The following is a 14475-nucleotide window of genomic DNA, read 5'->3' on the forward strand; positions in this document are numbered from 1 at the left end:
GGGAAACAGTCGCGTACCACACGTCTTTTATTTTGCGTATTCTGCCCCTTACATCAACATCTAGTGGAAAAATTTTTGTTAAATTTATTTTGATTGCGTAACGTTCACCCCCTCTTCGATAACATTCCGTTCAAATTTGACGCCATTTTGAGCAGTGGTTCGTTTTGTACAGCGTTTTGAAACTAGAAACTGGAATTTTAATTACAATCGCTCTGTATTTCTTACTGTCCGATCAGTTATGGAACGAAAAGTCTTATTTGTTATGCAATCTAATTACGAAAATACCTAATGAAGATGCAAGTGAGAGGAATTTTTGTAAACAGACAGACTTGAACTGCCCTGTCATGTAATCTACTTTTTCCAGTTATATTGCATCCTGTGACGAAGGCTATCCCATCACAAATTTGCCACAATACAATCCTGACATTGTTTACAAAAGTTTTAGAGTACTTACCCATTTTCTTCTAATGACGGCTGTTGAACAGGGAAGATTTCTTGCAGTGATTTCCTGGAACGAGTTCTCTGCAAGGACCCAGGTGCAGCTCCAGAATCCGCCTCGCTGGAGTCGAAGTCTGCGTGGCGGTCGTCTTGCTGAGACACGGGAGATATTTTTCTGCCCCGACTGCCTGGTGGCTTCGTCTTAGGGACGCCGAGAGGTAAGTGATCTTCTTCTGGATTCCATTGAGTACCATTTTCGTTTGGCATGTGATTGCCATTTGTCGTTGCCAGTGACTGATAGAAAACGTCATCGTTCTTTTCGTCGATCAAGGCTTCGGCAAATTTTATACGTCTTTCTGAAAGGTCGTTCGGAGTGGCTGGCGTTTCTTGTACCTCGTCTTGCCAAAAGCCTTTGGACAGAATGCCGTCGGCGCTGTTTCTATAGCCGTTCGCCGGTGGGCTGGTTGTTGTCAGACCGACCTTCCCGTCGCTGTACGTCCTGAGCGAGCGCTGAGTCACGTTTTGAAACTCCGACGTCTTCCGAGGAACTCCCAGCGAGGTCTGTCTGCGCAGACTGAGGTGCTGCGTGGCGTCGCTGCCGGCGACTGCGGTCTGCTCGAACATCTCCCGCAGGAAGGCCGTCTGCGAGCTCCTCCTGGAGGGAGTGCCGCGCTGGAAGTAGGAACCAGAGCTGCTCGCGTCAACGGAGGGAAGTCGGTATCGCGGGAACGTCCCGGTCATGGGACTGGAGGCAGGGCTGGATACGGGGCTGGAGACGCCGGAGCTGGAGACGCTGGAGCTGCGCGAGAGCCGACTGCGCGGCGCCTTCATGACGAGCAGCTCGAGGCTGGTTCCTGGCTCTGCCACCACGTCGTCCACTTCGTCCTGCGTTAGCTCGGCCGGGTCGCGCCCGCCCAGCCGCAGGATGACGTCCCCAGGCGCCAGGTAATGGGCCCCCACCGTGCCATTGCTCACCTGCCGGCAGACGCAAGTATTAATTAGCAATAGCGAGTCTATACCACGTAAGGCGCAATGCTTAGAGGTCTGAGCGGAGAAAAGAAACGATATCCGCATCCGCGAGTCCTTATCGGCACCTGCATCCCCTAACGTTAGAGTTCCGTAAAGAACTTTAACCCTTACTGTATTCACAGCTATGATGATATCTTACAATTTCGGAAGTAAACATTCAACCTGCACTTTATTATTATGATTTTGTTTATTTATTAATCGACAGAAAGTGCAAAATGGTGCAAAAAAAATGGTTCAAATGGCTCTGAGCACTATGGGACTTAACTTCTGAGGTCATCAGTCCCCTAGAACTTAGAACTACTTAAACCTAACTAACCTAAGGACATCACACACATCCATGCCCGAGGCAGGATTCGAACCTGCGACCGTAGCGGTCGCGAGGTTCCAGACTGTAGCGCCTAGAACCGCCCGGCCACCCCGGCCGGCGTGCAAAATGGCTAAGCAGGCATGACTAGAGGACAAATGAGCTTTTAGAAGCATACATCACTAGGGGAAAGATAGCTACTACCTACAGGAAAATTAAAGAGGCCGTTGGAGGATAGAGAAGCAGCTGTATGAATACCAAGAGTTCAGATGGATAACCATTCTTAAGCAAAGAAGGGAAAGCTCAAAAGTGGAAGGAGTATATAGACGGTCTCTACAAGGGAGATGTACTTGAGGGTATATTATAGAAATGGAAGAGGACGTAGATGAAAATGAGATCGAAGGTACGACATTACCAGACGAATTTGGCAGAGCACTGAAAGACCTAAGTCGAAACAAGGCCCCTGGAGCAGACAACATTCAAGCAGAACTGCTGATAGCCTTGGGAGAATCAGCCATGAAAAACTCTTCCGCGTGCAAGATGTGCGAGAAAGATAGCAGATGCCGACAGATGTGAATATTAACGAACTAGCAGTTTAATAAGTAATGGTTGCAAGATACTAACACGAATTTTTTACAGAAGAACGGAAAAACTGATTGAAGTCAGTTAGGATTCCAGGGAACTGTAGGAACACCCGAGGAAATACTGGCCCTACGACTTCTCTTAGATTAAGGAAAGGCAAAAATGGAAATGAGTGTACGGCATTTAGGGCTGGCAGTCCCACATTAGGGGAAGTCCGGCCGCCGAAGGCAAGTACTTATTGCATTCGGCGGAGATGAGAATGAAATGATGATGAGGACAACACGACACCCAGTACCAGAGCGGAGAAAATCTCCTGCCCCAGCCGGCAATCGAACCCGGACCCCTTGCCGTGGCATTCCGCTGCGCTGACCACTCAGCTAACGGGGACGGACTAAGGAGAGGCAATCCTACGTTTATAGCATTTGTAGACTTAGAGAAAACTTTTTGACAATGTTGATTGGAATACTCTCTTTGAAATTCTGCAGGTAGCAGGGGTAAAATACAGGGTGCGAATGGCTACTTTCAACTTGTAAAGAAAGCAGATGGCAAATATAAGAGTCGAAGGGCATGAAAGGGACGCAATGATTGACAAGGGAGTGAGACAGGGATGTAGCCCATCCACTATGTCATTCAATCTGTACATTTAGCAAGCAATAAAGGAAACAAAAGAAAAATTTTGAATAGGAATTAAAGCCCAGGGAGAAGAAATAAAAACTTTTAGGTTTACAGATGACATCGTAATTTTGCCAGAGATAGCAAAGGACTTGCAAGAACAGTTGAACGGAATGGGCAGTGTCTTGAACGGAGGATACAAGATGGATATAAACAAAAACAAAACAAGGATAATGTAATGTAGTCCAATTAAATCAGGTAAGCGGAAGTTAGATCAGAAAACGGGACACTTAAAGTAGTAGATGAGTTTTGCTAATTGGGCAGAAAAATAACTGATGTTACAGAGGGTACAAAATGGAGACTGGCAATGGCAAGAAAAGCGTTTCTTAAGAAGAGAAATTTGTTAAGTTTAAGTGTCAGGAAGTCTTTTCTGCCGGCCGGTGTTGCCGAGCGGTTCTAGGCGCTTCAGTCTGGAACAGCGCGACTGCTACGGTCGCAGGTTCGAATCCTGCGTCGGGCATGGATGTGTGTGATGTCCTTAGGTTAGTTAGGTTTAAGTAGTTCTAAGTTCTAGGGGACTGATGACCTCAGATGTTAAGTCCCATAGTGCTCAGAGCCATTTGAACCATTTTTGAAGTCTTTTTTTAAAGTATTTGCCTAGAGGGTAGCCATGTATGGAAGTGAAACATGGACGATAAACAATTTAGACAAGAAGAGAATAGAAGCTTTTGAAATGTGGTGCTACAGAAGAATGCTGAAGATTAGATGGGTAGATCATGTAACTAATGAGGAGGTACTGAACAGAAATGGGCAGAAAAGAAATTTGTGGCACAACATATCTAGAAGAAGGAATCGGTTGGCAGGACACATTGATATATCACGGGATCAGCAATTTAGTACTGGAGGAAAGCGTGGAGGGGAAAAACGTAAAGGAATATCAAGAGATGAATATCTTACGCAGATTCAAAAGGATTAGGTTGCAGTAGTTACTCAGAGATAAAGAGGCTTGCGTAAGATAATGTGGAGAGCTTCATCGAACCAGTCTTCGCTCTGAGGACCATTACAACAACAATTATTTACATTTCATTGTTTCTCGCAAAAAATGAAGACAAATAAATAAAACAAAATACTAATATGCACGTGTAGAACTTCTATCTCCAAAACAAATACTTTATCAACTACGGATCCGCAAATCTCCGTAGACTATAATCCAGTCGACAAATCTGACAGCCTTGCACCTGGCCCGAATTTTCCTCTATTGAAGTCCTCACTCGGCTTTGAAACTTTTCTGCAAATTAACTGCTGGACTTACGTCAATTTCTTTTTGTACCTACGGGTCTCACAAAATAATTTTGCTCCTTATTTAAGTTTTAACTGATCTTGCTGAAAAGAAATGTCGTATCCGTTTCGTACACACTGTGTATATGATTTTCTTCTTGCTATAAAAAGTGTTTTCTTCCGTACGGACTACTGCAGTTTCGTTACTCGCTTTAATATGCAGCCACTTTCCATCACCTCATAAAAAAATGTGTCCATAGCGCTAATTTTACTGCCGCACTTTCAGTAATTCTTTACAGAAGAATGGAAAAACTGGTGTAAGCCAGTTAGGATTCCAGGGAAATGCAGGAAAACACGAGGCAATATTGGCCCTAAGACTTGTCTTAGAAGATAGATTAAGGAAAGGCAATCCTACGTTTATAGCATTTGTAGACTTTGAGAAAACTTTTTGATAATGTTGATGGGAGGATATTAGCCTCCGTTGACACTCAGCATACAAATCATGTAATTCGTATCATAATAATGATGCTGTCCTTTAACTTTTAACCACAAAGTAATTATTATTAGCGGGAAAACAGTCCTATCGCAGCACAAAAAATCCGAATATACTCCAGTTTAAAAGATTCTGAATGAAAATTGCGGCACCAGCTGCCTCGTTCTTTCTTTCTCAGAACTTTTAAAAATTCTCCCAAAAATTTTGGCAAGTGAACGTATTCGCGCTCTTTTTAACATGCGTCTTACATCTCACTCCCACAAGCTCCCCTAACTGTAACACGCCCACACTCACTAGGCCATCGCTGTAAGTCCCTCACACCCATCCGCAACCAGTTGCCCATTCTCACTCACTCATTCAGCCTAGCTCATTGTCATTATCTTCTTGTGTCTGTTACTGTCTCTTCTCTCACGCCCACAGTCTCCTTTCTCCTGTCTTTCTATTGCTTTCCCCTCTCATTGACACTGTCTCCCTCTTGATCTCTCTAACTGCTACTATCTCATTCACTTCTTCCCACTGCTCCTGCCTCTGCTCTCTGTCATTATCTCTTTCTACATCCTTGTCACTGTCATAGAATCTGTCTCTCATTATCACTGGCTCTCACCCACTTACCCTTTCTCTTTCTCTTTATCCCTCTCCCAATGCCACTGTCTTCTTCATCCCTTTCCTAGCGCTGCTCTGTCACTGTCAGCTATGTTCCATTGCTACTTGTCCCTTTCCTTCACACTGCTATTGTTTCCTTCGTTCTTTCCATATAACAACAGCTTTTTGGGAAAATTTTTAAAGGTGTTGAGCAAGGTAGAATGAAGCAGCTGCCCTCTCGGTTTTGCAGAGGATGTCCAGCGACGAGTACTTAAAACATTGCCATGCCATGGGCTCCTGTAGAGCATATAGGTCAGAGCTCACTGTTTCCTCTGTGTGCGTAAAGTGAAGTGGGGGAGCTGAAAGTGATCCGATCTTCAAATTTAAGTTACTTCCAAGCGGTACGTTTCTGGATCTAAGTCTTTTATCAAAACTTTATCAAAGTACCCTCTATAGCCTGTAACAGGAACTGTGAACACACTTTATATAAATCATTGACGGACGTTACTGGTAGCATAATTGACACAAAAATGCCTAGGACTGAGCAAAAAGTTAATCCTCCATCTTTGGACTTGCAGCCATGCTCATTTACACACTTTAAAAATTTTCCTTTTTCTGTTTTCTTGTGTACTACGTAGAAATTAATTTTCTTGTCTTTAAACGGTAATATTCTTCTCTTTCAAGAAAATTTTTTTCTCATTCGTCAAGTGATGATCCCAAGCAGAACATCATCTACTTCAAAATGTTCCCTTGATGCGCTGTAGCGAGTCCAGTTGGTCACCAGACATCGTGTGAATTGTTTTCGTAGTTGACAAAATGTTTGGAAGTAAATTTTCAGAAATGAGCCTCATTATACACCAACGATTAAAGACACGAAGTTTATGAAGTAAAAGAGTAGTAGATCACTACGTATTGCTCTGTTTTTGGCTATGGATACAATTGGTTCGATTGTTATCTTGTGACGTCCAAGATGGGCATGTCCGACATTATGGAATACCGCTGTTACATAAAACCCACGTTCATTGTGAAAGTGCTGAAAACGAAGATTAGATTTGTGCCTTCTGCAAATCGACGAAAAAAACGAATAATTGTTTCAGGACTTGGTGTTGAAGTAAATAAACTTAACAGAGTATTATTGAATCAAACTATTTTTCCTATTACTGATAAGTAATTCTTTTAAGAGTTTAAATTAGGAGCAATTTCAGAAATGTATTTTGTGTACATAAAGTATATTTTTTCCCAAAGTTTAAATGATTGTCTGCATTTTTACAACCCTGTTGCATATTTCCTGAGTATTCTATTTTAGCCTCCAAGTGCACCTCTTTATAAAACATTTTTTTTTGGAGGTAAGTTTTACAAAATTTTCAAATTTTGTTAAGAGATATACTTGAAGTTTATGATAAACTATGAGAGCTAAGAATGGCTTCAATGTTGAGATATAAGTTCAAAAGTAAATGGTACTCCGTACTGCCCGAAAACCATCTAAATCTTTTTCGATAAAAACAAACTTATTTTATATACGATCGAAACCTGTATACTTTAGGAATGTCTGTGATAAGAAAGCAAACTATCATATAGTATGACTCTTTGTATTACTAGTAAGATCAGAAGCCTCATCCTGAATAAGTAAGAACGGGACGAATTTTTTCTTCATTCGTTATACAGGAAACGAGCTGTAGTTAAACACAATTGACGGGCACAATTTCTGTGCGCGCTAGCCCTAGCTGTATAGGCAACCCAACAAACTCTACTGCTCTGCTGGCAGACAGGGGGAATACTTTCGCGAACATGAGGGAAGCGGAATAATTATCGCAGAACTGATAGGACTCCTACGCGAAGGTAATTTTAATTTCTGGTAAAAGCGCTGTCAAAGGTGACCGAATTGTAACATCATCAGGCTTATTTCAGGTCTCCTCTATCTTATGTGGGAACTACGCCCGTTACTTTTACGTATATTTATCCAAAAGGTTTAAAGAAATGTAAAGCTTCGCACTCGTATGTGCATTGCAACTGCTTTTCTTCCAGCCTAGTAAGCAAGTATCATACAATGACACTGTAAATAAGCATCAGACGTTACATAGCTAGTCTTGAAATTCCCGCTAGTGGTGCTTATTTACCTAATTATTAGATATTTGTGTTTTTCACTGCAGTAATATTTTATCTCAGAGCAGGTAAACAAGCATAATAGCATATACACTCCTGGAAATTGAAATAAGAACACCGTGAATTCATTGTCCCAGGAAGGGGAAACTTTATTGACACATTCCTGGGGTCAATTACATCACATGATCACACTGACAGAACCACAGGCACATAGACACAGGCAACAGAGCATGCACAATGTCGGCACTAGTACAGTGTATATCCACCTTTCGCAGCAATGCAGGCTGCTATTCTCCCATGGAGACGATCGTAGAGATGCTGGATGTAGTCCTGTGGAACGGCTTGCCATGCCATTTCCACCTGGCGCCTCAGTTGGACCAGCGTTCGTGCTGGACGTGCAGACCGCGTGAGACGACGCTTCATCCAGTCCCAAACATGCTCAATGGGGGACAGATCCGGAGATCTTGCTGGCCAGGGTAGTTGACTTACACCTTCTAGAGCACGTTGGGTGGCACGGGATACATGCGGACGTGCATTGTCCTGTTGGAACAGCAAGTTCCCTTGCCGGTCTAGGAATGGTGGAACGATGGGTTCGATGACGGTTTGGATGTACCGTGCACTATTCAGTGTCCCCTCGACGGTCAACAGTGGTGTACGGCCAGTGTAGGAGATCGCTCCCCACACCATGATGCCGGGTGTTGGCCCTGTGTGCCTCGGTCGTATGCAGTCCTGATTGTGGCGCTCACCTGCACGGCGCCAAACACGCATACGACCATCATTGGCACCAAGGCAGAAGCGACTCTCATCGCTGAAGACGACACGTCTCCATTCGTCCCTCCATTCACGCCTGTCGCGACACCACGGGAGGCGGGCTGCACGATGTTGGGGCGTGAGCGGAAGACGGCCTAACGGTGTGCGGGACCGTAGTCCAGCTTCATGGAGACGGTTGCGAATGGTCCTCGCCGATACCCCAGGAGCAACAGTGTCCCTAATTTGCTGGGAAGTGGCGGTGCGGTCCCCTACGGCACTGCGTAGGATCCTACGGTCTTGGCGTGCATCCGTGCGTCGCTGCGGTCCGGTCCCAGGTCGACGGGCACGTGCACCTTCCGCCGACCACTGGCGACAACATCGATGTACTGTGGAGACCTCACGCCCCACGTGTTGAGCAATTCGGCGGTACGTCCACCCGGCCTCCCGCATGCCCACTATACGCCCTCGCTCAAAGTCCGTCAACTGCACATACGGTTCACGTCCACGCTGTCGCGGCATGCTACCAGTGTTAAAGACTGCGATTGAGCTCCGTATGCCACGGCAAACTGGCTGACACTGACGGCGGCGGTGCACAAATGCTGCGCAGCTAGCGCCATTCGACGGCCAACACCGCGGTTCCTGGTGTGTCCGCTGTGCCGTGCGTGTGATCATTGCTTTTACAGCCCTCTCGCAGTGTCCGGAGCAAGTATGGTGGGTCTGACACACCGGTGTCAATGTGTTCTTTTTTCCATTTCCAGGAGTGTAGTTTACGTTATGTAATTGGGGTGGGGAATTCCTGCACAGTTTCTGAGGGTCTGAGGTTACGAAGTAGTTCCCTTTTGTTTCGTTCTTTGTAAATACGTCTCTCGTTTATTCCTTGATCAGACAACTGATACAGATTTGAAATTTCTACCCTCTTCGTCTTCGCCAGCCATAGGCTGAGATGAATAATTAAATCAAATAACAAAAATAAGAAACGCCAGCAAAATGAATGTAAAATGTCTCCCTAAACTGCACGGAATAACACTTTCTCTCTCGCTCTCTCTTTCTGCCTCTCTCACCACCCACCTACTCACCCACCCGCCCACACACACACACACACACACACACACACACACACACACACAATAGAACCACGGACTACATAAATTCTTAAAACCTTCTAGTACATAAGGAAATCAATTGATAGCGAGGAGATGGAAATTCTGTTGCAAATTTGCCTGGCTGTATCGCCCCTAAACTACAAAAGGGCGGTGGGTCAGTCTCTCTGCTAAACACTACATTCTCCAACCAAAAAATTTTGCTAGAGTCGAGGCAGTAAACAATATTTTGTCATACGTGTTACACTTGTCTCATCATTAGCTAAAATGGTTTAAGCACACTGATGCTCTGTCGTTATAATAAAAAATACACTTAACTGAAACATAGCCTATTGACATGTGTGAATACTCTTAGACAACGGGGACGCCATGGATCAGAGGACAATGCTCAACCCGTAGTACGGTGAGTGCCACTTCATCTCGTCGCTGTTACCGGAAGAAGACCAGCTACAGCCGGAGAGTTAATTTTAGCGATCGCAGCTTACTGTCCGACATTTCTAGTCACCACATCCCACTGGAGTATGATCTTCTCGCTCAGTCAATGACACAATATTCCAGAATGTGTCCGCTACAAGACTGCTCTGCTGCTGTTAGCCGACTCTGTAGTCCGGGTGGCGACGTGCGCTAATACGAAACAGTACCCTCCCCTACTTTTGTAGCAGGGGAGAGGAGCCCTTAATCATTGGACCCTTTGCTCAGCTGGGTTCATTCGCTCAGGAGCTTAGAGAACACTAAGTAAGTCGAAGCGTATGAGAAATTCTTTTGTAGATAACACTAGTTTTGCCTATTTGCCTCCACAATCGCATACAACTTTGCGCTGTAAATTGTGATTTTATCTGTACGTGAATTATGAAGAAATATTGGATACTGGGTATTAGTTTTCCTTTTGTATATCAGCCACAGTAATATCTTCAGCAGCATGTAGTCGGGATGTAATTAGGTCATTTGCCTGAGAAGTGTAGACATGATAGATGACAGTGCCTGCCACATCCACCGGATACAATCTGAGTGGCAAGGCAGATGTGACAAAATGCCTTGGAAGGGGTATCCACTACTTGTGCAGCAAATGGTGGAGTCTTTTTCTCAAATTTATGGCCAGCTAATTTCTCCCAGTCTTGAGAAAACGTGTTTTTAAAAAAAAAAACGGTGGGATTTTTTGTTTTTGTTTTATTGAGTTTTAGGATTTTTTTTCGTATTGACGATTAAATAGTTCAGTTTAAATTCCTTTGATTAATTTATTCAAAACACTAACCCATTCTTACATCTGTTTTATTAGTGCCTCTTTTCTTGCCCTGTCTGAGAGAATGTTCTCCATCTATCGGATTATTTGGTCAAAATTACCAGTACGATATAATTTTTGGAGAGGAAAGATCCGAGAAATTAGTGAGGATCTATAAATTTTTACATTTAAACTCAATTGAGCTTTACAGTCATTATGATTCTATATCAAGTTCAACCTTTTTTTTTGGATTGTAGATATTATTTAACTGTGTTTCGTATATTACGAGAAAGATTAAATAAAAATTTTAATAAAATAAATTCTTGGGACAGTAAGTAGTTGCTTTCAATAAATATGATGGCTCTTTTTAATTAGTGTAAGGGTATATAACATTTTGTATGTTAAGTACATTTTCATAATTAAATATATAGCTGGGCTTTACTCGGCTTTTTGGCGGCACTTTTAAAATTCTTTTAAATTCACATGGGTTTTTTAGGCCGAGTTTTATTTATAGCAACCCTGATTTATCCACAATGAATTCACGTCAGCTGTGTCCTTACAAGCGCGTGTTTAAAATTAATTCGCTATGAGAAATGCATCTTCGCAAACTCCCATGTCAAGCCAATACCGAACGAACACATCGGGGTAAATTGCAATAGCATGTAAATTGGGGACAGAATTGCATTCAACAGACACTTGCTTCTTCTTAGCCACAAAGTGGCCTTGTTACAGAACACAAAGACACATCAAGGACCGAAAATACTTTTATGATCTGAGCAATCTCATTTCTACCGGTATGTGAATCACTCCCTGTGTCGTATTCAATGCAACCTCAGGAAGACTTTGGCGAGGTTTGTGTGTAAGAAGTGATGAAAGCTGAAAGGAAACTGTATCATGATCATGTTCCAGGGATATGTTAACTGCCATAAATTAATTCTTTGGTTGAGAAGAGAAGTGTTTAGAAACAGCGCGGCCACAATGATCTGCAGAACAACTAGACTTGTACTTAGCACGTCATCTTAACGAGAACTGAAATATTAGGAAACGTGCCTTCTGAATCATAATTTTCGCTTCCATTGAACTAAACGTGCGATTGGCTATTCGGAAGTGATCAGACGTCTGTACTGACCTGTAAAGCCCCCTGTTGAAACATCTAGTTGAGCCTAGAACAGTGAATGGGATATCGGAGCCGGCATATAAGCCATCTGCCCAAAACACGCAGTCTTTGTATCAGGAGTGGTTTCACATGGATGTCTCCTGCATTTTCAACCTTATCTCGTCGCCTTAGTGAAGCGCAGGAGATGTTAAATGGAGTTAGGGCGTAAGTGACTAGTTGTCCTGTCCGATGAGAGAATGTCGTCTGAACAAAACCATATAAAACGTAGCGACGTCTATTACTGTAGCCGAACATTCAGGTGCTGGAGATTATTTTGCTTCACTAAAACTGTTACCTGGGCGTTTGTAAGGTGGAACAAAAGGACAGCTGCTACTCGTTTCTCTAACACGGTATGCTTATTACGCTGGAAAGTTCTGTGGTGTCACCGCCAGACACCACACTTGCTGGGTGGTAGCTTTAAATCGGCCGCGGTCCATTAGTACATGTCGGACCCGCGTGTCGCCACTGTCAGTGATCGCAGACCGAGCGCCACCACACGGCAGGTCTCGAGAGACTTACGAGCACTCGCCCCAGTTGTACGGACGACGTAGCTAGCGATGCACACTGACGAAGCCTCGCTCATTTGCAGAGCAGATAGAATAGCCTTCAGCTAAGTCCATGGCTACGACCTAGCAAGGCGCCATTAGCCTTACATAGCAATTGATACTTATCGTATAAAGCATGTCTCATCAAGAACGATGTATACAACAAGGATGGATTAAAGTTAAGTATTCCAGAAGCTACGTACTTTTCTTTATAGCATTCATTACGTATCCTGTTTCAGACCTATCTACTAGCCTGCGTGAGTTAACGCGTGCCTTTCGGCTACTTCCAAGTGGCGTGGTTGTCTTACTACGCCACATCAAGTTCTATAATGTGAAAGTCTTCAAAATATCTTTTAGAATCATTGTCTGTCGAGACTCAATGTCTATGCATTTCATTATATTGGCTAAATTACGTTTTCCAACATTCGCAAAGGAAAATCACAGAATATTACCACAATTCAGCTGCCATATCACTACCCATTGGAAGTACTGTCAGTTTCAAGACGGAATTTGCAAACGCATTTCGTCCGCGGTTAACAATAATTTATCACAAACCTATCAACTACCTATCAAAAATTCTCAAGAGGTGTTTCATGTAACTACCACCCTATGTTACTCTCGAGTATGTGCAGAAACATTATAGAACACGACGTTTTTCTTGGCTGCTAGCATGGATTTTGAATGAAACCGAAATGCGGAACCTAACTCGCGTATTTCACAATTGTTATCCAAAACACCATATGGTGTTTAGTGTATCTGGACTTGCGAAATGCTATCGATTCGGAACAACACGAGCACCTACGAAAGTTCATTCGTATGGTAATTCTAACTAAATCTGTAACAGAGTTGCGAGCTTCTTAACAGACATTTCACATCATGGTTTCCTGAACGAAGATATTGACATACTAGTAATCTCAACCGTGCCCCTGGCAAATTTAATAACGCCATTCCTGTTCAAGAAAGGCTTAGTAAATAGTTGTTAATGGACGTCTTATAAACACCGCGAGCTGCATTTAAAATGTTTAATAGCCAAACCGGTATTCGGGCTCGGAACCCATCGTGAATGGCATACATGAGTTGGGCAAAAATACGGAGACACCAAAAGCACTATACATTACGACGCCTAAAACAGTGTAGCGACCACGTTGGCATTGAAAACAGCTACCTGTAGTCTGGGAATGGATAAATACAAGTCCTGTAAGGTCTTTATTAATCCTGCAAAATAGTGGCAAGTTTAGGTAACGATAGTGGAGGCAGATAGCGATTACGCACCCTTCTCTCCAAAGTAGACCACAAATGGTTCAGTAACATTGTCGCAAAAGAAGCCGAGTAGCGCAGTCGCCGTAGCGGAGTGGTTATGATACTAGATTGTTGCATAGACGGTCGTGAGATCAAAACTCACCTAAAGTGCAAAATTTTAATTTCTATATTCGGTTCCGAGTACAATCTAGAAGTATCCACAAATGGCAAGAATCATTGTACTGGAATGTTCTGTTGCTGTATATATAATGTATGTGTTCTGGGTGGAGGCGGTTCGCTCCGCACTCTTGTATGTGCAAGTGCTTAATAAACCTTCGTTAAGCGAAGTTAGTGTTAGTCATTCATCTACTTACACCTTCCTCTTTGTGACAATATTGAGAGCTCGTGACTGTGGTGCTCAGTGGAAGATATGACAGTTCGTCCTCGTACTCACAAAACCAGTCCTGGAAGCTGCGCGTTGTATGAACAGGACCCTGTCGTTTTGGAACACACCATCATAATTGGGAAACAAATATAGTATCATGGGATGTACTTGGTCAGTGAAAATAGACACATAATCGTTGGCAGCAAAGCGATCCTGCAGAATTACCCAAATCATCACTGAACCACTCCCCCCTCCCCTGTTTCACTATTGAGACGGTAAGCTCGGCCAGGAGTTGGGTTGGAAACAGTGTCAAACAAGCCTCATCCGACCCAGTCCACTGTTTCGGCACACGTTTTCCCTTTATGGGCATTTGCATCACTGATGGGCGGTTTTTGAGTTCCAGCTTGCCCTGCAATTCCCTGTTTATGGAGCTCACCGGGTTAGCTAGTTCAACACTCAGTTCTGCAGTGACTTTTGCAGCTGTCGTCCCCTTATTTTTCATCACAATCCTCTTCAATGACCTTCTGTCACGATCCCTCAACATACACTTTCATCCTAGTTATGACTCAGCGGATGTTGTTATTCCGCTTACCCCGAACGCGGTGTTAATCTTCGATACGGTGCCTCTTGAAACTCCAAACATTTCGGCTCACTTGGTTA

The 14475-nt window shown here is 43.6% G+C and overlaps 1 protein-coding gene across 1 annotated transcript in view; it reads right to left on the bottom strand.

The window, feature by feature from the left end:
• The window catches only part of LOC126256894 (uncharacterized), a 758813-nt gene that overhangs the window by 472186 nt on the left and 272152 nt on the right, over positions 1-14475 (bottom strand). The window contains exon 2 of the mRNA XM_049955519.1: positions 455-1413. Within this exon, the coding sequence (XP_049811476.1) occupies positions 455-1413 (959 nt within the window). The remainder of the gene's footprint in view (positions 1-454; positions 1414-14475) is intronic.

Source organism: Schistocerca nitens, chromosome 1 (genome assembly GCF_023898315.1).
Source record: "Schistocerca nitens isolate TAMUIC-IGC-003100 chromosome 1, iqSchNite1.1, whole genome shotgun sequence".
NCBI lineage: Eukaryota > Metazoa > Arthropoda > Insecta > Orthoptera > Acrididae > Schistocerca > Schistocerca nitens.